Genomic DNA, 27,916 nt, shown 5'->3' on the forward strand with positions numbered 1-27,916 from the left:
GAAAACTGGCTACCCAGGGCCCCTGTCCAGTGGTTTCTAGTCCCAACTCTGCCCCTTCCCCGTCCGACCCACAGCGATATCTTTGAACCTCTTTCTCTATCTCCTCGGCTCCTGCCCCCAAACACTTGGCTGAGCGGCGGACCGGAGAATAGAAGGTACGCGCGCGAGCAGGAGGCGGAGCTTGCCGCCCCGATCTGTCCTGGGGGGTGGCCTCCGCACATGCGTCGTGGTTCTGCGGCATCAGTTGCCCGGCCGTGCAGCCAATCGGGGCCCGCGGCGCGCTAGGGACGTATTAACGCTGTGTTGAGTCGTTGCGTGCGAGGGGGGCGACGTAAGGGCGCTCGGCGAGCCCGTCTCTCCTCGAATGAAAGGAAACAACCTCCGGCGACAGAGCCCCGCTCCCAGGCGCTGCCGGAGAACCGACACCGACTTCTTTCTCTTTCCCCTCATTGGCGCTTCTCCGCTGCCGTTCGCCTCCGGGCCCTGCCGGTGAGTGCCCCCGGTAGCTTGGGGCCCCCCATTCTCTGCCCGGCGGGAGAAGACAAGGAGGATGGCGGTGGCCAGGCCGCCGCCCCTGCCCGTTGTTAAGGGGGACTCTTGGTGGTCTCGCTTTATTGTCAAGGACCCCCGAAGCGCCGCTCGTTGAAGGCGCTTGGCGAAGAGGCTGCTGAGAAAAGTGCTTTGGGGGAGCTAAGGGAGAGGTTAGGCTTCAGCCTAGACTTCGGGGGAGGGGGCGCAGCATTTAGGGAGGAAAAAATACTGGGAATTTTTAGTCTTTGCCATCGCTTAGGACATATTTGGGAAGGAGGGAGACTCCCAGTTTGGGAAGCTTAAGAGGAAGAATGGTTAGGATGGCAAGAGGGTTAGCTTTACGGAATGAGAAAAAACTCTGGGGTGGGGGGAATTAGGGGCGAAACTGAGATCTGAAACGGAGACTGAGGGCGAACTCCTGGGGAAGGAGGGTTAAAGAAAGTGGTGGGATATTTGCCTGGATTCGGGAGGATTGGAAAAGGACGATTAGGGGACCCTGACTTGCCGACCGCAAGGACCTGCTAAAGTGTTTTAGAGGAAGATAGTTTTGCGAGTTGATCTAGCGCTTGATTAGAGGGAGGTCGTGGAGTCTAGTGTGTATTGAGGAATAAATAACGGGGAGAGGACCCGGTACATTATGTGTACCATCCTTTATTATATGGACGAACAGCACGGCATTCTTTTGAAATTTGTTCGTTTCGATATCCTGCGTGGAAGTTGAAAAATCCTTTATTTTTGAAAACCCTTTTCTTTTCATCGGCTTACTACGTAATATCAGGTCTTATTCATACAGTTCAAATTCTTTCTTACCCTTGGGTTTGAAACAACTGGAAAATTCCTTCAGTTTCCTTTTGAATAACCGCAAAAAGCAGTGCGAAGCATGTAATAATATCGTGCAACCAAATTCAGGTGCCCTTCCGGTTCATCTCTTATTCGTTTATTTCTCTCCGCTCTAACTTTCCTGACAGAAATACTGCTTCTTTGAGGATCACGTTTATGTATTCTGAACTGTGTATTTCAGCTTGATTGCGTGCGGAATTGTTTGATCTTCCGGAACTGCAGTTTTTGTTTTGTTTTTCTGTGAAAATGGTCTTTCAGATACGAGACATTGAATGAGCTCTCGACTTGGTTCTTCAATGCTCTCCTTGATGTTTCAGGTTATTTCTACCTTGGTTCTTTACAGCATCTTGTAAAATCAGGAACGCATTGATAGCTTTAGCCTAACTAATCGAGCTTTTATATTTTGCCAGATATTTAAATGTTTTTCACGCCGATACCTTTGCTTTTTTATTTCTGCTTTATAACACTGTCCATAATATTCTGTTTCTTTTAAGGAAAAGGTTTCATTGTTGGGCGAAAGCATCAAAGTTTGATCTCTGCATGCGCTGAAAAACCTTTTAGACTGAAATTAAAAGGCCATACTGCTGTGTGGATCATTATGAATCTCTTAATATTGGTCCTTGGAATGCCCTTATTCTCCCTAACTAGAGACCACAAATGAGACAGCATTAGATAAAAATCTGTATTTTTATGATAAAGACATTTTTGTTAGGAGTCATTGTTTCCATGATGTTCCCCACTTCATGTTTCACTAGGAGGCTGTAAAAAATTAGCAAGATATGCACAGATGCATTATTTGAATTTTAGTGGAAAAATCCATTTAGTCATTGTGCATTGGGGAAAGTTTTTAATTGGTTTGATGCACTTTTTTTGTGTGTTTCTGGTCACTTTACCAATTTATACTGATTAAGACACTAGAATATTTTTGAATGTGAAATAAAGCATACCTTGTTTCTCTCTTAGATTTTTGGGTCTTTGATATCTGGAAAAGAAAAATTCTCAAAATTAGGAGGAGAAATGTACCTGTTTATTAAATTCAAAGAGGCAGGATTCAATAGAGATAGAATCTGAGGGACACCATTTTCAGGATTGATTTCAAGAATAAAAAGTGCTTTTCTACTCCAGGACTTTTTAAAAAGCCTTAAACTGGTTTTATAGTGTATGCTAGGATTGAACAGAAATTACACATTAAAGATGTCTGTACATATTAGATTCATAATGTGCCATCCTTTGAACTGGCCAAGGATGACCGGGAGAAATGCTGAATGCATTACAGTGGTTTCAGAGTGCCTACTCTTCATTGCATAGTAGTAAAGAAAGCTAATTTAGAACTCACATAGGAAATTTTAGTGCTATTTGTGAATTTTGGTGTTTCGCATGGTTAATTCTAAAGATTTGGCAGCTATGTTCTTGATAAAGCAACTGAACACATATTTGCCTGTACAAATGCAAACACACTTCCCCTTTTGTTTCTTTTGTTTCTCTGTTAATGTCCTTTTTTTCTTTAATCCTAAAAGTATTTGCTGCCTGTTTTCAATCAGTTTCATGGTTTATAGCCAGTGCTATGAATACAGTACTGTTGTAAAGTATCCGATGCCATTTGGAACACTGAGGTATTTAAAATTGTCGATAGCATTAAGAGTTTGTTAAACCCATCAATGGGGAGACTGCCAAGGCCTAGGTATAAATTGATTAAAAAAAAAAAAAAAAGACCTGTTTCTTTGTGGCTTCACCTTAAATTGGAATCCCGTGTCTGCATTTTTATATTGTAAAATCCTGGCTTGCAGCTTCTACCTTGCTGGCATCCGGCAGCTACTGTTCTTGATGGGGAGTAAGTACCTCTCAGAGAGCTACAAGGTAGCATCAGTGAGTCCAGTTTTCAACATAGTATCATGAAAGCACTTGAGTATACAGAAAAATGGGAAGAATTTTGGGAGATTTTAAGACAAAAATTGGAGATGCTATTGATTGTGTTGTGTGTTGTAGCAGCCTGGATCCTGAACTGTTTAGGTTGGTCGATTTGGGAAAACCACATAAGTCACATCACTGATTTTACACTTGTTTAGATTCTTAAGAATCCCTGTTGAGATTGATGATCTAAATCTGACACCGTCTATGTCAGAGCTTTTCTCCCCCACCCCCCCCCCTTTTTTTTTTTGGTTTGACTCTGCTACCTATAATTATAACTTGACTAGATTTAAGGGTCATTCAGAAAAATTTTCCTTCCTTTTAGACAATATTGCTAATTTAATGTGGAAGTTACTACATTTAGAACACCACAGTCAGTTTGTAGCTTTAATTTGATAAGCAGGCTTGTGGAGTAAGTCCCAGAGTCAGATAATATAGTTTGTTAAAAATAAATAATTGGTTCCTAAAGTATGCTTTTTTGAATAGATTGTTATAAACTTAATTTTTTCTTTACTCTAAAAAGGACTACAGTAGCAAAACTTGTTAAGGATGTATACATGATTTTTTTTTTTTACTTAAAAATAATTCAGATTTTTTAAAGTAAGTGTTCCAGAGTCACGGTTAAGTGCATTCATTTGTCTTTTGTTGGTTTATCACTATGTGAACTTTAAGGAATTGTGCAATTTTAGAATTCTGTTCACTCTGGATATTGTGTCCTTCTCTTAGAAGTTTCTGCTCTGCTCTTAGATACATAATTCTTTGTCTCCTTGAAGAGGCATCTAGCTATATTTTAAAAATATTTTATATTAATTATGTCAGCAGATGGTTGTTTTAGTATCACACATTGTACATTTTTTTATCGATCCACACGGAAATCTTTTTAATTATTTCACATATCCCCTAATTTGGAAGCAGTTTGATTTTCCTGAATTATTTCATTACCTTGTCTTTATGCATACGTTCATTTTTTTCCATTACAGAAGCGTTGTAGGTTTTAATATTAATTTTTCTATACTAAATAGCCATTTAAAAATGCATATGTTAAAACTTAGGTTAAATATTAAACAACTTACATGACTGTGCAAATGGGTATTAAAGTGAAATTAACCATTTTGTTGCCCTTCTTATTCTCTGTAGCATTTCTTGAGGCTTAAAGTGGCATTCTAAAAGCAATTTAAAAATCATGTCAAGCTCAGTTGAACAGAAAAAGGGGCCTACAAGACAGCGCAAATGTGGCTTTTGTAAGTCAAATAGAGACAAGGAATGTGGACAGTTACTAATATCTGAAAACCAGAAGGTGGCAGCACACCATAAGTGCATGGTAAGTATAGGCCGGCAACCAAGACACCTGAAACCATGAGAATCCTGACAATTAATATTTCCGAATACAAAAAAACTCAGTTAAATTTTTAAAGAGATGGTTTCTCACTAATGCTATGCCATTTTTACTAGAAAATTTCCTTGTAAAGTTAACATCTTATTCACTGTTTCACTGCAATTTCTTTAAATGTGAACCTTAATTTTTTTTAAATGTAATTTATAGCTCTTTTCATCTGCTTTGGTATCATCACACTCTGATAACGAAAGTCTTGGTGGATTTTCTATTGAAGATGTCCAAAAGGAAATTAAAAGAGGCACGAAGCTGGTAAGTTGGTATTTCTGCCTCTTGAGAATAAAACTTATTTTAAGCTCATTAAAGAGGAAATTGCTTAGTTTACAGTGTATTGCATTATTAACATTATGATTTTAAATTGCAGTCTTTCCCTCCCTACCCCCCGAACCAGAAATTCCAAGGTTGGGCTTAACTTGTTTACCACTCAACAAAAAAGGAGTGGATCAATATTTATATTATTCAAATTTTTTTTTTCCCTTTTCAAAAAGGGTCAAAATGTTCTTGGAGGCTGTGTTGACTCAAAAAAACAAGCAGTTTGCTTAATTTGAATATATCATGTGTTGAAGTCTTCATTTAAAATTTTCATGATCAGATGTTTTTTCATCTTCCATCATAAAGTCATCGTGGTCATCATAAATGAAGATGACCCTACCCTTTCAGCAGGAATATGTTAGCACTTGCTGTATTTGACTGTGGTTCAGCTATATAACCCCGCATTTATAACTTAGTATCACTTTTGATGGATTTCACTCTTTGTCTGAAGCTCTGTTACACTGAATGGTCCTATAATCGTCTTCTACCAGCAAGCAGGTGGGCAGGATACTATGTTGCTCTGTTGGAAAAGTAACCTCATCTCATTTGGCGTTTATGATACATTATGGTTTACATCGAAACAACGTTTCTTCATTTGGTTATTATTTTTCCCTTTGAACCCTTTGTTGAAATTATGTTTGCAAATGCCTTCAGTAGCTTCACTATTAAGTGCTGCATTATTTTAAAGGTGGGCTTGGCAGAACACAAAGCTGTGTCCTTCGGCGCTGGATGATCTCATGTTTCACAAAGAATTTGAGGAGCAGAGCTAGGAACTGTCGTGTCGATGACCAGGAATAACCTATTTTTTTTTGAAGTTGTCAGTCTGGTAGTAGTAGGGGAAAAAAAAAGCAATTGAAGAAGTTCAAGGATTTGAGACTTGCTTTAAGATAAATAGTCTAAAACCCTAGAATTAGTATTGGCACAAATGGGAATTCAGAGGCCAGTTTTTGTGGTAGTGAGACCTTAACTGAAAGTATTTCTTTCCCCTCCACCCCCAAAACTGTAGTAGCAATAGAATGCTTCATTTTTTTTTTTTTGAATGCTTCGGTTTTTTTTAGTGTGATTTTTATTTGGTGGTTTCAGAATTCTTCATGTTTTTATGGCTTGCTGATTTTTGAGAACCAGAGCAGTATGTTTTTATTTCCTAGTCCTTAAAAACAAATTCAGAGGTAAAGAAAGAATACTCCTTACCTGAAAGTGGTTGTACTGTAGACCTCATCACCCCATTATTTATTCCCTGGCATTATGCATATGCCTGGAAATGCATCTACATCCTGACTCGTTAGCATTTTTGTCACTTGGCATGGCTGCTCTGGTCTGAACAGGAGCCGTTTTGGTCTCTGATGTTACTTATTATTAACGAATGCAGTGCCTGGTTTTACATGAAGCAGCGGTGTACATCTGGCAGCGTTGGTAAATCCAGCGGGCATTTCTTTATTTGGACGTGTTTGTGAAGACAGCATCAGAACTTTGTACAAGCTTCACTAATATAAATTGTTTTGATTAATTTTTAATGGTATGGTGGGGGGAATTAATTTTTTCCCAAGTGTAGTGAGTTATAAAGAATTAAATTTGTCCCTTGATCTAGGGAGTGGAAGAACATTGGAGGTGCAGACCACAAGCTATAGTAAGTAACAGACTTGGATGTGACTCCTAGCTCTGTCACTGACTAGCTGAAGACCCCGGGCAAGTCATCTCCTTCTCTGCGCCACGTTTTTCCTCCCCTGCTAAAAGGAGATAGTGACAAGACTTGTCTCACAGGGTTATTGTGAGAATTAAGAGAGGCTGGACTTAGAGGACTTAGCATGGTGCCTAGCACGTGGTTAGGACTTGATAAATGCTAGCTACCACTGTAGTTATTGTTTATAGATAATAATATCCTGCTGATGTCATTGTAGGCTAATGAAAAGCATGCTGGGCTGGGAAAGTCATGAGGCTTTTTTTTTTTTTTTTTAATAACTCTGCCACTGACACGTTATGTAACTTTAGCTAGGTCGTTAACTTATTTGTCTTTTTGCCAGTGGTAAACAGATAATGCTGTATCACCACTTATTAAACAGCAATTTTCCATGGCTAACCAGTTCTATAAAAGACAGAAAGAGTTACCCTAGGAAAGGTGTTTTAAAAAGCTGTTTTGAGGCTATGGGCATCTAGTAGTAAGGAATAGGGTCAAAAGGAAAGAACTCTTGAGCCTAGTATGTAGTTTTGCTTCTTTCCCTTCTCCCAGCTGTCAGAATTTAAATCAGTTACGTAGGGGATAGGGCTAGAGCAGCATTCATATATTTAACTTTGACTTCTAGGTGAAAAGTAGGTCACGAATACCTTCAAAAATAAACAGGAGTGCTGGTCCCCGGGTGCTTTCAGGTCAGATTCCAGGCTATACCTGTTGTTGGCTTAAGAAAGGTGCCCACTCGCCCCAAAGAAAAGTACAAAGAAAAGAGACTCGGGCTCGTGGTGAAAGTGTTTAGGTAACCAGATGGGTCAGAGTCTTGAGAGAGTGAGAGGTCACAGAACAGGAGGTACAGGTATATGGTTTCTGTCTTCTTACTGCCACAGGCAGTTTTCGGAGGTTTTCGTGTCAGTCACAAAGATCAGGGGAGGAAAGTTATTCTGTATGAGCAAATTCATCTCTTTTGCATTACCTTTGGGCTCCAAGGTGGACCGGGAAGAATTTGCCAGGGTACTAAGGATTTTATCATTTGAGTCTTTGTTTTTGCAGTTAAGACAGATATGTATTTTTCCAGAATGGTTTCCAGTTTCTTTTGCAGCCATATGGAGATGCCACATCTGTACCATCTACTCTTAATTCTCCAGCCATCTAGCCAAGAGATGCGAATTTCCAAGTAAAATTATATGAATCATCATCACCGTTTTCATTTTCTTTAAGGAGATACTTGGGAGGAGTATATTTGAAGAACATACTCTTTCTGGATGAAGCTAGGTGGTGAAATCATTAGCAGTATCTATGGTGGATAATAGTTACCGTTGGAAGTGGTAACTGTCAGATGTATCACTCTGAGAACAGGAGTTCAGAGGCCGTTTGGTTCACCTTCCCCACCCCCTATGCAAGGTTGCCTCCAAGCCATCCAACATAAGATTTTCATCTCTCCTATTCTTAAATATATCCAGAGGTGGTGATTCTACCCAAGCAGCTTGAATCATGACTATAATTATATGACACTCTTCAGAATTGAGAAATTCGTCCTTCTTTGTAATTTAATTATCTCGCTTAATTTAAGCCATTTGTTCTAGGTTTCTCTCCTTCCATTAAAGGAAGGATTTGGGTTTTTTCTTTATTGAAACTGGAAAATATTTCATATACTTGATGAGTATACTCAGGTCACTCCTAAACTTTCCTCTTTTTGGACTAAATTTTATAGGTCTAAAGAAATCCTCTGAACATTTTTCCTGTTTTTTTTTCCCCCAATAGTAGGAATAGCTAACATTTACTGAACACTTAATATGGTGGCAAAGTACTTTAAATACAGGATTCTTTATAATCCTGACCATCATAATGTGAGATGGGAAGTTTTAATTCTCCCTTTAGGGATGAGGAAGCTGAGGCCGGCGAGGTAAGCTGACTAAGGTCCTATTACTAGTAAATGGCAGAGCTGCCATTTGACTTCAGGGCCAGTGAACTGCACAGCTAGAATCTTGATCACCCCAGGTTATACTAGACTGCCTTTTAAGTTACCCAAATCAGATTTTAAACAAATGTAAATATTAGAGCTTAGTAGTTTTTTTAAACAAATATGGAAATACTGCTGGATTTAGGATATAATCAGACACCTTTTCATATGTATTAATAGCATTGTTTTTAGGACAGAAATCTTGTATAGGTACTAGGTAAGAATATTCTGATTCTTTGTTACCCTCAAGATATTTTTTGTGGCCTCTAAAAATGGGAAGACCTATTTGACATGGTTCCAGTGGAGTGCTTGGTGCCCTATAGAAATGGGGTATCTAATTTTGAGAGTGTATGATTTAAATATTGGGTATGCCGTGAATCTGCATATACGACAATTCATAGGTACAACTTTTTATTCTGTGTGGGAGGAGGCTTGCCTGTTTAGGTAAGACTGCTTCCTAGAGATGGTGAAGTTTAAAAAAAGGGGAGGGGGATGAGTCCAGAAAATAGGTTAATACCAGAATGGGTCACTGAGACCAGCAGTAATGGAATCGAGTTGAGTAAGGTGGGATAATGGCAGGTTCTTTAAACCGTAGGCAGGCATTTCACCTTGGGTAGGAGGGGATAGGGATGGGCAAAGCAGTTTTGAGGAGAAAAGGGATGTACAGTAGTCACTGTGGAGAATGAAATAATCATGGCAGGGTGTTTGTCTGCTGTACCTAGATGTCCTGCAGCGGCGTCTTAAAACTCAGCCTGTCTGAACCATTATTCATCATCTGCCCTGCCCTGAACCCTGAGTCGTTTTCGGAATCCTTTACCTTCAACTCTTCCTTCTTACATATCTGTCACACTGGTTCTCCTTCTGGGGTGTCTCTGCTATCTTTTCTTTTCTTTCTTTTTTTTTTTTTTTAAAGATTTTATTTATTTATTTATTTGACAGAGATCACAAGTAGGCAGAGAGGCAGGCAGAGGGAGAGAGGAGGAAGCAGGCTCCCCGCTGAGCAGAGAGCCCAATGCTGGGCTGGATCTCAGGACCCTGAGATCATGACCTGAGCTGAAGGCAGAGGCTCAACCCACTGAGCCACCCAGGCACGCATCTGCTGTCTTTTCTTTGGCAGCGCTGCCCTGTACCTAGTCTTCTTTTCCCATCCTTCCAACATACTGCTGCTAACTGCTGGATCTCTACTTCCCTGACTTCGAACTTTCACTGATGCCTTCATGTATACAAAATCATACCCAGGGGCTGCCCTTCAGAAGTCATAACTTACCTTTTCCATTCTTGATCTCATTCTCTCTCCTCTTGGTTTCCCGAACATCCTCTGTGTGTCCCTACTGCTGTGCACATACCGACATTATTCATCCTAGCCGTTTCTTAGCTGCCTCTCAGTTCTGTTTTTGAGTTCAGCTCAAACTTTACCTCTGTCACAGAGGTTTTTTTTTAAAAAAAAAATTTATTTTTATTTATTTGACAGAGAGAGACAGAGATCACAAGTAGGCAGAGAAGCAGGCAGAGAGAAAGGGGGAAGCAGGCTCCCTGCCAAGCAGAGAGCCCGATGCGGGGCTTGATCCCAGGACCCTGAGATCATGACCTGAGCCGAAGGCAGAGGTTTAACCCACTGAGCCACCCAGGTGCCCTGTCGTAGAGTTTAACATAACATGCATTGTGTTTGTTGCATGTGTGCAAGCCTTTCTTCCCCACTATATTCTGGTCTCTGGGAGGGTAGAGACTTCTTTCGGCCTAGCATAGGAGTAAGTGGGGTTAATGCATGGAAGACACTTGGCACAGCCTTTGGTGTCTCAGTTGGGCTCAGTAGCATTCTGATAAATAGGTGGGCACTCACTGATTGTTGGATTTGAGGAGAGAAGAGCTTCAGTTGGATAATAGTGGGAAACCTTAATAACGGGCTAGGTGTAGATTGGCCAGAGAAGTAATGGTAGAGCATAAAATGCCTCTTTTTTCTGGTTAATCAGTGCTCTGGTGTGGTTTGCAGCTCTGGTGGTTTGAAAAGGAAGGAGAGAAATCTAGTGGGAAACATGCTATTGGTTATTTGTTCAGGATGGTGGAGAGCTGTGTATGCCTCAGCCAGGAGGGTTTGCATGTTTCTTCAACATTCCCTGACCCAGTGTGATATTATTTTTGTTGTTTCCTTAGGCATGGAATTTGTCAAGCCCTTGCCCTAGAGTCTAGAATTCATCTCTCTGTCCATTTGTCAGTTATTTAGTTTAGTGCCTACTTTGTACCAAGCATAAGGTGAGACACTTCAGTAGGTGCCACTATGAATACATACAGTTTAGCTGTAGGAGTATGTAGAGAATGCCACGGGAGAGCTGGGATAAAGGACCATCAGTAACTCTACTTGAGAAGTCAGAAGGCTTCATAGAAAGTGAGCCTTGGAATGTGTTCCAGTGGGAAAGTGATGCCGTAGAAGTCAGAGGGGGAAGAGTTTCAAGGAGGAGGAAGTGGGCAAAAGTATTAGGTTAGTATTAAATGCCAGTGCTATTTAAAGTAGAGTGAATAGCTCATTTAGCATTCAGTAAGGGCAAAATGGAGTGCCCACAGTGCGTAGAATGCTCCAACTGTTTACTGCATACAGAGAAGCAGAAGATGCCAGGTGATCGGTCGGTGGTGCTACCAACCCTTCGAGCAGTGGTCCTGAACCAGCTGTGAAATCTGAGTGGGCCACGCAGGGGATTGCAGGCATGTATTTTTTGAGAAAGGTTCCCAAAGAATTTTTTAAAAGATTTTATTTATTTGAGAGAGAGAGAGAGAGTGTGTGAGAGTGAGAGATCCCAGGACCCTGGGATCATGACCTGAGCCAAAGGCAGACACTTCGCCAACTAAGCCACCCAGGCGCTCTGCCTCCCACCCCTGCAAATGATTCTGATGAACACTTTTGGTTATGGACCATTGCCTCAGGAGAGGGCTCAGCAAACTTTGTGTCCAGGGCCAGATTATAAATATTTAAGGATTTGCCAGCTATATTATCTCAGTTTCAGTCACAGACAGTACTCAAAGAAATGAGCGTGTCTGTGTTCCAATAAAACATTATTTACAGAAATGGCTGGTGAGCTGGATTGGACTTGCAGGACCCCTGCCTAAGAGTATTTTTGTGGAAAAACAGGTAAATTCTTCCTGCAGATTTGTTCGCTTGCCTTATTGTCATCTGTGTAACTAAGTGTAAATCCATCATGAGTGTATTCATCTAAGTGTGTATTTTTTTTTATAAAGCTCAGATTATGGCATGCAGATTAATTTTAATGCGTGCAAATATTTTACCTGTCATTTATATTAAAAGGAATTTTGCTTTGCTTTGGAGACGATTAAGGAGAATGAATGTCAGAAAGAGAAACTTCAAGTCCAGTGATGGAGAAAATCAGGTCTTTGACTATTACTGAATAAGTTAATTTTTTTTCCCCTCTGCCTTCATTAAATACTTCTTTGTAACTGGGAGTACTGTAAATTTATGTCATCACATAACTAGTTCTCATTTATTTGTGCTAATGGAGGAGAACCCAAACCAGTAATGTAAAATAATTTTTATCTGGTTTGGGGGCATGTCTTGGTTCTTACTTGAACATGGATGTGTATTTGACATTCTTCCCTGATTAAGGATAGCAGGCAGCATGTTTAGAGTTCAGAGTACCCTCAGCCTGAAAGACCTACCCCTGAGAACAGGCTGAACCTATTGATCTGTGCTCAGAAAAACTCGGTCTGAATGTTTTCAGGTGGAAACAAAAAAATACCCTTCAAAAGCTACAGTAAGAGAATTTAAATTTCTCATCAGTGATGACTCATAAAGTATGAGTATGGAGTATGTCATATTCACAGCAAGGTCAGGGGACTAGTTTAAGGAAGAACTTGACAGGCTTACTTAGTTCATGGCCCTCTGGTTCTGAAAAGATTTCTGAACTGATTTGTTCAGTTAACGGCCTAGATTTAGTCTGTTACTCTAGTAAAAACAAGTACTTTTCAGTAGCCCTGTTTTTTAGAAACACTTGGGATTTAAGGTCCTACCCTATCAGGTGTGTTTTTTTCTGATGACTTTGATGGCTTTCAGATGTCATTTTTGCTTTCCAGCTTTCCATTTAGACCTAATTATTATACAGTTTATTATTATTGATAATGTGAAGTTTGTGTTTTTATAAGACCCTCTTGAAAACGCTGAACTATTTTTTTCAGTTGTAGCTCTAGCATAAGCCAGAAACAGTCCTGAGTTCATGTTCTACCCCACCATGCAGTGCTATTCTTTTTAGGAATTTTTAAAAAACATTTTATTTATTTATTTGAGAGAGAGAGAGAGCACAGAGGGAGACGGAGAAGCAGACTCCCCTGGGATCAGGGAGCCCAACATGGGGCTCGATCCCAGGACCTGAGCCAAAGGCAGACACTTATCCGCCCAAGCTGCCCAGGTACCCCATAGGAATTTTTTTTAAGATTTATTTATCCATTTTTAGAGAGAGACAGAGAGTGAGTGAGAGCAGGAGGAGAGGCAGAGGGAGAGAATCTCAAGCGGACTCTGCTTTGAGTGTGGAGCCTGGTGCGGGGCTCGATCCCATGACCCTGAGATCATGACCTGAGCCAAAATCAAGAGTTGGTCGCTCAACTGACTGAGCCACCCTGACGCCTTTCTTTTCAGGAATTTATAACCGGTAAATCAGACAGCTGTCACTTAACCAGATAATTCAGAGGTCACTGAGCTTTCTAACCATACTTGGATAGGTGAGGGATTCCATTGCTTTACTTAAAGCAGTGAACCTGGAGTTTAGGAGCATTTTTTAGGCAGCTCGGAAAACTTATCCCAACTACCTTGTCCCACATTTTTACTGGAGGTAGTAATTATCTGTTACTGAAAACAACAGACACCGGTTGTAAGGTGAACTGTCCTCACTTTATTTTTGTCTCATGTCTCCCGTGCAGGTATCCTAGGTAGCCTGTTCCCAACCCAAGTGCTCTTGGGATGTTTTCTTTGCCTACAGGTCTCATTTTGGAACCTCTTCTGCATTCTTGTAGGTTTATAGCCCTTTTTTGGGAGCACATGTCAAGAGTAGTAACTACTTGGCCATGAAGATTTATATCTATACAGTGGTGATCAGTCCTCAATACACATGGTCCATATGCAGCAGTTAAGCTGGGCAAAGCTGTCTTAGCAAGCCCTTTGTCCCTCGGTTCCCTGTGACTCTGGCTAGCCATCAGACTCTAGCTTTTCCCCCCAAAAGCCACCCCTTTCTGCCCATCCTAGAAGTTGGGAATCTCATTTTAGCTTTACTTTGTGTCTGTCTGTGCCCTTGGTTGAGTTTTCCCTGCGGTTTACCCATAGCTACGGAGAAAGCAGTATTTCTCCTTTTATTCTGTAGGACTTCTTCCTGTTACAGACTGAATCTCAGCCCTGGCCTGGCTCAGCTGACTGAGGAGCAGGTACATGCCGGTCTCTGGCTCCCGCAGGACTTCAGCTAAGTCATCGTCCTTTCGGTTCCCGTAGTCGGCTCTCGGGTGTGACTTAGTTCCTCTTTAATCTGTGGGTCAGCCCCTTGAGACTCAGCTTGTTGGTACAGCTTGACGTTAGCGTCGGATAGCTTCACAGGTTTTAGAATAGTGCTTACCACAGGCAGGGAGGGTGCGGACATGCTGATTAAAGGATACTAACTTGCATTTCACTAATGTTAAAATATTGTGCCATATATCCTGAATATATATATAACTTTTAGCAAAAAAAATTTAAAGTTAGTATAGCTTCTGGCCATACTGTAAAGATGACGTGCTAACATCTGCAGTAGGATGGGGCCTTCCCCCCCACCCAGGCTCCCCATTTCAGAAGAGGTGATTGAGTTTTGAGGCTTACTAGGTCTACGAGGTTGCAAACTGAAGAGAGAAGGAAAAATAAAAGAAAAATCATTATCAACAAATTTTTACCTCTACTTAAAGAGCTTGAAATCAGGGTATGAACAGGATAAGCTGACAGTTGACATTTATACTTCTGTTGGGAGCAGGAAATCAGCCCTCAAACAGAGTATTTGCTGTGTGGGACAGACATTTTTGCAGGGGGGAGAGGTCCACAGTTAGTTCACCATGTTCCCGTCAGGTTAACTTTCATTTTCCCACATTTGCAAGAGTCATGGGTAGTGTAAACTTGATATTAAATGGCAGCTCACAGTCCTTCTGCTAGGAGCCCAGTAGGGACCGTGACAAATTTGAGGGCAAATGTTTTTTGTAAAGAGAAATATGGGATAGGGGCGCCTGGGTGGCTCAGTGGGTTAAGCCTCTGCCTTTGGCTCAGGTCATGATCTCAAGGTCCTGGGATCGAGCTCCGCATCGGGCTCTCTGCTCAGCGGGGAGCCTGCTTCCCCCCTCTCTCTCTGCCTGCCTCTCTGCCTACTTGTGATCCTTCTCTATCTCTGTCAAATAAATAAATAAAATCTTAAAAAAAAAAAAAGAGAGAGAAATATGGGATGACATTGCCTGGGTCCAGCGAACTGCTGCCTTGCCGTGTTGGGGAATCCCATGTTCCTGTGACTCTACTTTTTTCAAGAGAAGTCATCTTTGTTTTATCTCCCATAATTTTTTTAAGTGTACCAGACACCTGTCTGGTTTCCCAACTTCTTTAATTTTTCTTTTTCTCTCTTTTGATTCTCAGCCTTGTATCTCACAGGGCTAATCTGTGCCTCCCAAATAGTCTCACTTCTGTTCATTCTATGCCCCTTCTACTGGACCGTTCTTCTCAATTGTACCTTTCCAAACTCTAGATCAGACTGTTTAAATTTGTAGGCGTGTTTAAAGATTATTATGTGAAATCTGTAGGTATTAGAAACATATATGGGAAAAAATATGCTGGGAGATACTAAAATCTTCAGTGACAGGAAGCTTAAAGTCAACACGTTTATCGAGCACTACTTTGTAAAGCGCAGTGGCAGTGCTCCAGAAAACTCAGTCTAGAAACTATTAATGGATAAAATCTATACATTTACGAATATAATTAGCCACACAAGGAAGTAAAATGGTAAGGGCCAAAAATAAATACTATATCTTAAGTCCCACAGGAGTTTAGAGATAAAGGAATTATTTAGGGGTTAGGGTGTATAGTGTAGTACACTTCAAGGTAACAGTTATGTCTCCATTTTGTGTTCATAAGCACACAATGATGTTTAAATTGTATATTTTGTTTTCTTGTGGGTACTTTTTGCTATTGGTTAGCATCTTGCCAGAATTTCATATATAAGTGGGTATTTCGGCTTTTCTATGAATGCTGCTTAAAATAGATCCAGTAAATTCTAATTGAGAAAAATTCCTACTGCTAACCTTGAAAAGAATTTTCCACTCTTGGAAACCATTTTTAATGGAACATCTTCTTCCTTTCTTCTTTGAGGAACTGACAAAAGTGAGAATGAGCTTCTTCTCACTTAGAAATTGTATCTGTCCTAAATTACTATAGTTAACTCGTGATACTCTGGGCAGATTTAAACTGAGAACCAGCAAAGACAAATTTTGATATATTTTGGACATTTGGTTTCCTTCTTATTCTCAACAAACTGACAGATGGGTATTAAAAGCATTGGCTAGTGTATTCTCCCAAGAATAATTTTTTACATGCGAAAGTATTTTTGCCCATTGTAGGAAAAAACATCAGAAAATACAGGAAATTGTAAAGAAAACCAGCCACCTAGTGACAGTCCCTCAGCATTTTGCTATATTTGCTTCCTCCCATTTTCAAAGAATTTGTGGGGTTTTTATTAATTTTTTAAAAAGATTTTTATTTATTTATTTGACAGAGAGAGACCCAGCGAGAGATGGAACACTAGCAGGGGGAGTGGGAGAGGGAGAAGGAGGCTTGCGCTGAGCAGGGAGCCTGATGCTCCCAGGACCCTGGGACCATGACCTGAGCCAAAGGCAGACGTTTAACAAATGAGCACCCAGGTGCCCCCAAAGAATTTATTATAAACCCAACTGTGATCATAATTAACAGAGTTTTGTATCCTGCTTTATTCTTCATACATAAACATTTTCCCATGCCCTTAAGTTTTCTTTGGAGTGTGGTTATAGACTATTTCTACCTATGGGTGTGCTATAATTCAAAGATTTTTCAGTTGTTTTCCATGAGTGGTTTTACATTTTGGACTATTGCAAATAATTCTGCAGTGAAGATGATACGTATATAAATCATTTGAATCTAATTTTTTTAGACTAGATTAATAGAAGTAAAGTCAGTGGATCAGGAAATAAGAACTTTTTAAAAGCTTTTTGATAAATATGGCAAAAGCTGCTATGCAGAGTGTAGAGATTCCCAGCAGGATATGAGAGTGCCCGTGTCACTGTATTTTTGCCAGCATCGAGCCAAGTACAGTATTTTTAACAGTCCCTCCCCTCCTTTCAATTTTGCTCGCTAATTGAATTCAAAATCGTTTCTTCAAAATGTACCTGTGCAAACCCATTTTTGATGAAATTTCAAGATGAACTATTTACAGTAGAGTTCTTAATGAGGTGGAGTAATGTTCAACCTGTTTAGATTTTAAAAAAAGAGGTTGTAAAATAGTATGTACGGAATTACATAGACAAATACTTGCATGTAAACATTGTAACATACTATAAGTGCATCTCTGGTAAGCAGGAGTTAGTTTGTTGTTGTTTGTTTGTTTTAATTTTCTTTTGCCCTCGTGTTTTCCAAAATGTCTGTAATGTGTGTTTTTTGATGAAAGATATAATTTGCTAAAATGATAAAACTTCATAATTAAGCTGTAGTACAAATGCTGTACCTTCTCAAGAATTTACAAGCTCCCCAAAAGTATTTAACAGCTTTTCCTGCTTAATAATTTGGCACAGTATTTCTTTTTACAGTAATACTCTGAAGTTTCTGTATTTAAGGAAATGGGAGTGTTTCTCTAATATTAATAATGGGCACTAGCCCTCATGTTTTCTGGAATGTACCTGTATTGAGAATGCTTCTGACTCAGACAGGAGTATTTCTTTTTTTTTTTTTTTTTAAGATTTTATTTATTTATTTGCCATAGAGAGAGAGGGAGAGTGAGCGAGCACAGGCAGAGGCAGAGGGAGAAGCAGGCTCCCCGCCAAGCAAGGAGCCCGATGTGGGACTCGATCCCAGGACGCTGGGATCATGACCTGAGCCGAAGGCAGCTGCTTAACCAACTGAGCCATCCAGGCGTCCCGATAGGAGTATTTCTTAAATGACAGTTTGAATGAGAAGTTGAGTTTTTGACTTGCTTAGAGAAGTGTAAGGAATTTTATTGGAATTTATATTAGCTTCCCAGTATACCCAAATTGCTTAGGGGCCAAGTAATCCACAAGTTAGGGTGGTAAGTGTTCTTTATATTAAAATTAATAGAGGAATGAGAACAGTTCCGAATGAGGTATCTAGCAACCACGAAACAGTTTTTAAGATTTGCCTTACAGTGAATTTATTTTGGCATGGCATTTATAGCTCAGGAGAATAGCTCGTTAAAAGTCCACTCAGTGTGGGGCAACTGGGTGGCTCAGTGGGTTAAGCCTCTGCCTTCGGCTCAGGTCGTGATCTCAGGGTCCTGGGATCCAGCCCCGCATCGGGCTCTCTGCTCAGCGGGGAGCCTGCTTCCCCCTCTCTCTCTGCCTGCCTCTCTGCCTACTTGTGATCTCTCTCTGTCAAAAAAAAAAAAAAAAAATCCACTCAGTACTGTGTACGATGATACGTTAATCAAAACCACTAAAAGTCATTATGTGCTTTTTTTAAAAGAGCTTTTTCGTAAATTGAGAGCATGAGCTAGTTAAACAATAGGAATTATCTAATAAAGTAAAAAGGTAAATTACATTAAAATATGTTTAAAGAGTCTGTTCTTCTATTTGCTTGAATTCATAACACAAGAGGTAAGTAACATAGATTAAATTAAAATAGATGAGTGTATTTTCACAATCAATCTGACATCACAAAATATTTTTAGAGCTTGAGATATTTAAATATCTACTTTATTTTTTATCCTTCTTCGCTCACTTGAAATTGATTTTACCAAGTTCCCCAATAATATGTGAGGGGTTTTTTTCCCTCAAAGATTTTCATTAAGGAGAAATGTGAAGGAAAAATTTTTTCTGGTATGAGACATTTTCCGCAGTTACCCATTTCCAGGAAAATCAGGATTGTGAAAAGGTCTAAGTGACATACAGCTTACATTCCTGATTCGCAACATTTCAAATTTTCTCTTGACCACAGTGAAACAGTAGGCATTAATAACATTCCATTAATTTTGTCAGCATTCAATCTTAGGGGAGAAAGTACCCCTAGTAGAATTTTATTCAGATTATTTCTAGGTAAGAAAACAAGAAAAATCGCATTATTAGTTACACAGCTTTTCAATAACCAGTTTGTTTTCCTTGACAGAGATTGATATGCCTCTAACCTGCCATCACAGCCTTAGCAGAATCGCACACTAATAATCATTATTTTATTGTTTTGCTGTAGATGTGCTCTTTGTGCCATTGTCCTGGAGCCACAATTGGTTGTGATGTGAAAACATGTCACAGGACATACCACTACCACTGTGCGCTGCATGATAAAGCTCAAATACGGGAGAAACCTTCACAAGGAATTTACATGTAATTATTTAACTTCTCTTTCAGTTTGTTTTTTTTTTTTTTAGCAGTCATACTTTCTTTAGGCTTTTGTAAAAGTTTTTCCCATTTCAAAGCATTTCATCGTCATTGTAAAGGGTGTTTCTGGTAAGGAATTGAATGGTTAGACCCATGGCATAGGACGATTAATAATATTTTTGGAATCCAGCTTGTGAATGGGGTGAAGTGTACTGCTCATTTTCTTAATCTGAAAAAGTTTAGTTTGTTGGCTTGATAATTTTTGACTTCTTTGTTTTTTTTAATAGGGTTTATTGCCGGAAACACAAGAAAACTGCACATAATGCTGAAGGTACGTTGTGCAGCCACTTTTCAGAACATCAGGAAGAGATTTGAGTGAATTCTACTATACTGATTTTTAACCATAAGGTGTATCTCAATAGTGAATACATTTCAAAGAATTAAGAAAAGTGTTAGGATAAACTAATGTGCATAGTGAAAAAGATCTGGATTTTTGAGAAAATATTTACCCCTGAAGTTCTTGTAAGGAGTACGTTGAGATATATTTTATCTTTAGGGAAAAAAAGGATGCTAGTGATTTTGGATTTCTGTGTTCATGTAAGTGTTAGTAGATTGTAAAGGTAATAATTAGAATCCTTAACTAGTGTCGGATGAGCTAGAGTCACTGGTACATTTTGTGATCACCAGGCTTCCTGTTAAATTTTTAACATTTACTTTTTTGTACTTTTTGTGCTTTTGTACAATTGTACACATTGTACTTTTTTTGAAAATACAGACATGTTCATAAGAAGTGATCAATCTTAAAGTATGTTAACTTTAAAAATTACTTTATAGTTTGTTTCTCCTTAAATTTATATAAAACAACATTGGGGTGTTTATAAATAGTTAGCCAAGTTGTCCTTGGTCTTTGAAAGGGATGGAAAGTTCTTAAATTGAACTCTGACTTGGTTCACGCCTTTGCAAACATACGGTTTTGATACTTTCACTAGCTGTATAGAAAGGCTTAGATTTAATCTGAGATTGTTCTACCCTTCCAGTTAAATTAGAGATCTTTAGTTTTTGGTAGCCTCTGAAAACACGTTGCTTAGAATTAGAATGGTTTGAGCCTGTCGATTTAGGAAGTGGTTTCCCGTGTTAAGGTTTTACCTAATTATCCGTATTAGCCTATTAAGAGTTTGTCACCCTCTTTGATATCTTAGATCGTGTCTATATCCTCCACTTTGGGACTCTAGATTAGTTCCAGTACTTAGTGTAGTTTAGACTTAAAAAACTTGTCTTTAAGGTAAACAGATTGGATAAATAGTAAGACCAGAACATTTTAGAGGTGATAAAGTACTACTTGAGAAACCTTTACACTGTTTCCCTTGGTTTTTTTTTCCTCGTTCAGTTCTAGAATTCAGTCGAAGACCTTGTTCAGAGGTTAAGAGGAAGCTTGCCCACCTTTCATTACTTTAGATTTTAACAGTGTGTTTGATTCTCTTTAAGACTGTGGTGACCAGATGTGTATGGTAAAGCAAGGGTTAAGAGGTAAGGCTCTGAGGAACCCAAGTATAGGCTGTGCTGGGGCAGGAGAGTTGAGTGAGGCAACCATGTTTAATGGAGCCGGCTTCCCTTCTATTCCCTAGCTTTCTGAAGCTGATAGTACCATCTAGTGGTAGGGAAAAGTCACTGCAGGCTGCGTAAAGTAAAAGAATTTTGACTACCTTTTTGCTTTCAAAAACTTACCGAGAAAGATCTAAATTAATACTTTTCAAGATGACTGTTTTTTAATGTAACTGGCGGGTTCCTACAATTCAAATTCATGACACAATTGTTTTGAATTTGGGGCTCAGTGTATACTTTTGTAGCACTCTGGGACCTCATGTCGTATTGATGTATGCACAATGTGTTTACACTCACATTGTAGAACTTGAAGCATAATTTTACAATTTAAAGACATTTCAGAGTTTGTATTTATTGACTTTTGGCTTTTATCACTTTTATCTAGCTTTAATTTACTTGATATTGAGGGCTTTGTTAGAAACAGAATTTCCAGGTATTTCATTGTTCTACTAGGAAACCATTGTTCTAGTAGGAAAATAGGAGCTCTAATAGGAAATCTACTTTATGATTATAATTTATGGTTGGGGTTTCTAGGATTGTGTTTCAGGATGGTAGTTTGTGCAGCAAAGAGGAATTGATACCTGTGGCAGTGTCTCTCGGTCATTTGCCGTCGGCTCAGTAACCTAGTTTGCCAATACTTAAAATGATGAATCCTCTGTAATTCAGTCTGTTCATATGAGTTTGATGTAATATGAACTGTGTTTTGAAATACTAAATTTGAGACTCTCTTTACTGTCTCCACAGTTTTGCCTTTTCCAGAATGTCATATAGTGGGAATCATACCCTACGCAGCCTTTTCAGGTTAGCTTCTTTCACTTAGTTGGCCTTTTTTTTTTGGAGGGCAGCAGGTTAGTTGATATGTAAATGCTTATGAGAAAGGATGTGATAGGAGAGAAGAGATTGAAGGTCTGGGAAGGAGGGAGACTCAGTGCGTGGACAGAAGAATTGCCCTGTGATAAGAGAACATTTCCATTGCAATAGAAGAGAGGGAAGAGGGGGGATGGTTCCTAACTGGTCTCTTTTCTCTCTGAGCGAGAACGTAGGGTGAGGCGAGAGGGTTGGGAATTGAGGGTTGGGAATTGAAGGCGGGAGGAGAAAGTTTGAAAGAATAGTTGCGAAGACTGGGAGAGGAAGTTTGCCTAGAGAAATGGAAGGTTTCCAGAGTGGATAGAGGGCTCAGTTAAGGTTGTTAACCATTAATCGACATAGTGATACCCTCAGGTTGTGTGACTTCCTTCAGCACTTCAGGATCCTTTGCGTAGCACAGAGAGAGAAGTTAGTTGGTTAGATCAGAATGGGGATTTTGCCAAGTGGGTTCAACAAAGAAGTAATGGTGAAAGGGAGTTTAGGATATCTGCAAGGCAAAAATCTGAGGGAAGTGAAGGCAGGAAAAAAAGAAATAGGAAGGAGTTAATAGATTGGGCGTCCTGATAAGGTTGAAGGTCAATGAGAATGAAAGTACTCGGGAAAGCAATCATTTTGTGGTCCCAAAGTGCGTGTGATTTAGAGTGATTTCAGAGGTTAGAAACATTTTTAGGGGATCGTGAAGGTGTCTGGGTGTGATTATCGGAATTGGGTAGTTGATGGGGAACACCACTGAAGGTCAAGGAACTTGCTAGGATTGTCCCATAGGCTGTCGGAGTCACCCAGGATACAGCAGGGGCTTGGAAGGAGAAAAGAGCTGCAGGCTGTGCGCTACGGAAAATCTGATGCAGGGGTAGAATGATTGGTAGAATGGAAGGGAGGAAGGTAGCATAGTCAGTGTACCAGCAAAATTGGCATCACCTGGGAGTTGGTTAGAAACGCCTAATCTCAAGCCCCACCCCTGACCTACTAAATAGGCATCGCCACTTTGACGAGATCCCAGGTGGTTCGTGTGCACGTTAAAGTTTGAGAAGCAGTGGTTTAGCTGGATGACGTGGATGTCAGGCGCAGGGCCCATGTCAGGGGCAGGGCTTTTTACAAGGGGATACAGAACTAATGGTTCAGCAAGGCTGTCTAGTAGAACTTACGGTGGCAGTGGATGTGTTCTCTATTTGCACTGTCCAATATGGTAGCCGCTAGCCACAGGTGGCCGTTGAGTACTTAAAAAACCGTGTAGTACCCTCCTAGTCTTAATAGGAATTTATACATTGGGGCACCTGGGTGGCTCAGTTGTTAAGCATCTGCCTTCTGCTCAGGTCATGATCCCAGGGTCCTGGGATTGAGCCCCACATCCCTCCCCACATCCCCACTCAGGCACCCTGCTCAGTGGGGAGTCTGCTTCTGCTTCTGCCCCTCCCCCCAACATGTTCTCTTTCTGTCAAATAAATAAAAAAAATCTTTAAAAGAATAGGAATTTATACATTAAAGTTGGACAGGAAAAGCCAGAATTAGATTCTAAAGTGGTATTTTAAAAATGTCAAACATTAGCAATAGCATATAGGTCTAGCTTGTAACTGCTGCTAGTTTCTGAATTGTAGAAGTAGTTAAACATGACAGCTTGTCATCAGTAAACGTTTGAGTACCTACAAGGAACTGTGATTACCTCTTGTGGTTCTTCTAAAACCCTTTTCATTAAGGGGTTAAAGCTTTTCTGTTTAATAATTTACATGGAGCAAAGTCATCTGTGGCGAGATAGGAAGCAGAGTAGAGGCTGAGTGTTAGCTCCTTGCAGCGAGAATGTGTAGATTGTTAAAGTCGTGATCACAAACAGAACCTCAGCTCAGTATGGGTTCTTGACATCGTAAGTAGCCAAACTTGTGGCTTACTATTTTTGTTGAACTACCCAGTACAGAATGTTGTGCTCAGGATGGGGCACTCAAGAGATGTCTGTAATCTCTTTCCTTTGGCTTGAAACAAAGCATGGTATGTAATGCATCACTTATTTTGGGGTGACCTTTCTGTCGCCTGTGATTGCTCTCGTATTGGATGTTAGTAGCACAAGATGAATTAATAAAACAGGGTTTTGGGTTTTGAGGGGGACATCATGTAGTGACAGATATGTGATGAGCTGAGTAAAATACAGTGGTAACACATGGAAGTACTTAGAGGTAAAGGGGCATCATGCTTGTATCTTAAACCCTCAGAAAATAGTATATGAATGATAAAGCCGATGTGGTAAGTTGTTAACATTTGGGTGAAGGGTATACAGGAATTGTTTCTGTCAATTTTTATAAGTCTGAAATTACTTAAAAATAGCTTAGTGGTAAGTGCCATAATTACTTGCAGTGGCCATGAAAGACAATGTAAGGGACTCTTTTGTGCCTAACCTTGGAAGAGCTCGTCTTTAACGGACAGTTTGGAAATTTTTTTTTACAGATTTTATTTATTTTTTTTACAATTTTTTTTTTTTACAGATTTTATTTATTTGACAGAGAGAGAGAGAGAGAGAGATCACAAGCAGGCAGAGAGGCAGGCAGAGAGGCGGGGAAGCAGGCTCCCTGTGGAGCAGAGAGCCTGATGCAAGGCTTGACCCCAGGACCCTGGGATCATGATCTGAACTGAAGGCAGAGGCCCAACCCACTGAGCCACGCAGGCGCCTCCAGTTTGGAACTGTTTATATTGTCAAATCATTTAACTCAATTTGTGTTTCAAGAACTAGAGTTATCATAGTTACATTACAAGTATATTGTGTGTTGTTATCTATGTAGATTCGAAGCCTTTGCCTGCTTGAATATTCCCTTACTTAGTGTTTTCTTTTCGTTTGTTTTCTCTGGAATGTGCTGCACCTTCCAGTCTTCATTACTTGTATCAAATGGAAGTTTAGGGAGATTTTACTATGATACCACTGTCTTTAAAAACCTTTTAGGTTTTTAAATAGATTTAGATTTAGATTAAATAGAATAGATTTAGGAAGTACTAGAAAGGCAGTTTTGTACACTGGTTGAATATGGGCTCTGAAATCAGATCTATATTTGAAGTTTAGCTCTGCTACTTACTAGTCACATGGTCTTGGGCAAGTGACTTAGTATATACTCTCTTGGAGCCTTAGATACTGCATTTGTAAAATCGAAAAAAAAAAAAAAAACCCTACCTGGAAGAACTATCATAAGGATTAAATGAAATAACATGTGTAAGGGCCTTAGCAGTGTTCCGGGGACATAGTCAAGGGCTCAGTAAGTACTACGTTCATGCGTTCTTCCTTGGAAGGTAATAGAATTTACAGTGTATTTGGGATTTAACTTGGAAAATTTTAGTGAGTTATTCACATTGTGCCCTCTGCTAGAACTGACTCCCTATTTTTTCTTCGATTCACCAGCTTTGTTGACTACCCCCATGCAAAGTGCTGTGCTAGGCACTCTTTATGCTTATCTTTCATTTAGCACGCTTTACAAGCTCATTATCAGAAATTTCAGACATACACAAAAGTATGTTTGAGAGAAAGCTCCATCACCTAGCTTTAGCAGTCATCAGCTCGTGGCCAGTCTTGTTTCATCTGCACCCCTCACCTACTTCCTCTGGATAATTAGGACTGAAATTCCAGATCTATTTCATTTTAGCACACTTAATTAATAATTGCTATTTTTGATGTATGTTATGTGTTTATATATGCATCTGTATATGAATATGCATAAAATCATTTATCTCCCAACTTTACTGACAAAGCAGAAAGCAGAGTTGAAGCCGAGCAAAAGCACATCGCGTTTCCATGGGTAAAGGCAGGGCAGGTGACCTCCAGGCCTCCTGTGGTCACAGCCCTATAGATGCAAAGCAGAGGTGGTGACGCTTGCCCCCCAGCCTTAATGCTCATCATTTTGCTTTTGTTTTCAAAATAATTTCAACACACATTTATCGAGTGCTTCCTGGGTGTGGGCGCATTAGGCAATTTAGAAAATAAGCCCTTTGACAAAGAGCTTACAGGCTACACAAGGTATGACAAGAATAATAACTAACATCTGAATAGAATTTTCTAGCTTACAAAGCATTTTTCACATTTTCTTAAGGCATCTTTTTCAGGAAGGTGTGAGCATTAGTTCCATTTGATACACCAGGAGACTTCACCTCGTGAGCATTAACTAACTTTACCAAGTTTTAAGACCTGGTAGGTGGCTGTCTTCGGACTTTCTATGCAGGGGTCCTTTCTACCTGATGTGAGACTTTGGGGAGGAAAGGCAATGGAGCTAAAACCAGGAGGTTAGAAGATGGGAAAAATACTGATTAGGAAGAAGAGAATTGGTAAAGGAACAGGTGGGGTTTGACAGTACTAGGAGGCGGAGAGTTGGGGCCCTGGTCAGTTGGTCACTGCTGTGCCTCCTAGTGACAGTCAGAAGGGTAACAGACAGGAGCCTGGCCTTTCTGAGGTGACAGAGATGTTTAGGAGCTGTGCTCACAGCAGGTGGGTGGGAATCCTTGGTGGCCCAGGAAGGAGCACAGCCTTGTTTGGTCCCCTCCCTTACCAGCCTGGATTTGTAGGAGTTGAAGCTGCGAACATAAGGGTAAGGTTTTGGTTTTTTATTGCTTTCATTTGTTTGAAAAGGTATATGAACGTTGTACAAGAGTCAGCAATATGCCAAGAGTATCCACTGTTTGCGAGCTTTCCTCCCATCCTTACCCTTCTATCTGTTCCCAGATTCCTTTGCTAAACGCAACCACTGCTGGCTGTTTCCTAAGTACCCTTCCAGAGCCTTGCTCTGCAGACAGAAGCAGATGTAAAACCGTCCTCTTTCTAACTTCACGAGCACCTGAAATGGTGTACTTCTGTGACAGTGGATATTACCACTTTAGAAGCATGTCGGAACTCACTGGCATAGATTTGTCTCAGCTCTGCCACTTCCCAGCTTTGTGACCCTGGCTAAAGTTATCTAACCTTTCTGAACTTTTTCTTATCTGTAAAAATGAGGGATCCAGATGGTGGCGGATAGAAGCTTACAGGGCAGGTGGTGAGGCTCCAGCACGATTGCGTGTATAATTTGCGGAGCACATGTGGCACAGTCAGAACTCCAGAAGCTGAAATGTGAGCTCTTAGATTTGGGCTCTTTCCAATTTAGAGATTACACAGAAAAGGGCAAGATGCAGAATAGGATACTTAGGATGCCATTTGTTCGTGTCTCCTTTTAAAAAACCCATTTGCACACCCAGGGAAAATAGTAGCTAACAGATACAGAGAGGGTCTCACCCGCCAGGCGCTGTTCTTGAACTCACTTCTTTACACAGACAACTCATCTGGTTCGTTCTTGGGCCCTGTGAGGCGGCTCTGAGGCAAGAGGACACGCAGTCTGGCAGTTTCAGGATCCAAAATCGGGCTCTCAACCCTTGAGGTTGAGAAGAAAAGCAGTTAAGGGGGGGGTTACTTGAGGGAGGGAGGGAGAAGGGGAGGGGAGGCAAGAAAGCCACGGCACCACTGGGAGTGCCAAGCAGGCAGAATTAGAAGGTGGAAAGGGAGATTTTTACCTTTTTTATGCAGAGGTCTTTTATAATTATTACTGAAGAAGGAAACAAAATTTAATGTTAAAAATTTTTCACACTTTTGAAATGGGGGTGGACCTGTTGTAACTGTGAAAAATTTAAACAAAGGCACTGTGACTAGCCTCATGCTCATTTTTCCATGTGCATTTTCAGTGGTTTTTTTTTTTAGGGTGAATTTCCCAAAGTCCAGTCACTAGGTTGAAGGGTTCAGTCTTCTTAAGGTTCCTGAGGCCTGTCGCCGTGTTACTTTCTGGAAGGTTGTGCTAGCTTGTACTCCCATCAGTGGTGGATGAGTTTACCCTCCTTTCACCGCATTGGATGATGGAAGTTCTTTCAGTTACAGAAGTAGTTCATTTTCCATTGTTTCATATTAAAATAGTATAATAATACTAAATTAAAGCAGATCAGTAAGCCCTCCCCTTGCCCTGAAGTCTCTTTCTTGAGGAGTAATTGGTATTAAGTTTGGTGGGTATCTCCACAGAGCCTTGTTTACCTCCATACAAACCTGTGTAGATAGTGTCTGCGCACACTTACTGATAAATACGGTGGCATCATAGTTGATGTGCATACTATGATGCTACTTACTTTTTTAATTCTGTGATTTATCACAGACCTCCTTCCCTATTGGTGGTTACAGATTGACCTCATTCTTTTTGCTTTTTTTCCATTGAAGCAATTTTGTCTTTTTTCCTATCAGTTGACCTCGTTCTTTTTCCCATAGAATAAATAGAACCATAGTTTATTTAAGGAT

The 27,916-nt window shown here is 40.2% G+C and overlaps 1 protein-coding gene across 2 annotated transcripts in view; it reads left to right on the forward strand.

Annotated features, from left to right (window-relative positions):
- The first annotated feature begins 310 nt into the window (after positions 1-310).
- The window catches only part of PHF6 (PHD finger protein 6), a 46,831-nt gene continuing 19,225 nt past the window's right edge, over positions 311-27,916 (forward strand). For both annotated transcript variants that reach the window (XM_080795460.1, XM_080795461.1), the window contains exons 1-5: positions 311-489; positions 4,417-4,600; positions 4,823-4,924; positions 19,049-19,182; positions 19,464-19,507. In XM_080795460.1, coding sequence (XP_080651586.1) covers positions 4,463-4,600; positions 4,823-4,924; positions 19,049-19,182; positions 19,464-19,507 — 418 coding nt within the window. In that variant the 5' untranslated portion in view covers positions 311-489; positions 4,417-4,462. The remainder of the gene's footprint in view (positions 490-4,416; positions 4,601-4,822; positions 4,925-19,048; positions 19,183-19,463; positions 19,508-27,916) is intronic.

Source organism: Martes martes, assembly GCF_963455335.1.
Source record: "Martes martes genome assembly, chromosome: X".
NCBI classification, from domain to species: domain Eukaryota; kingdom Metazoa; phylum Chordata; class Mammalia; order Carnivora; family Mustelidae; genus Martes; species Martes martes.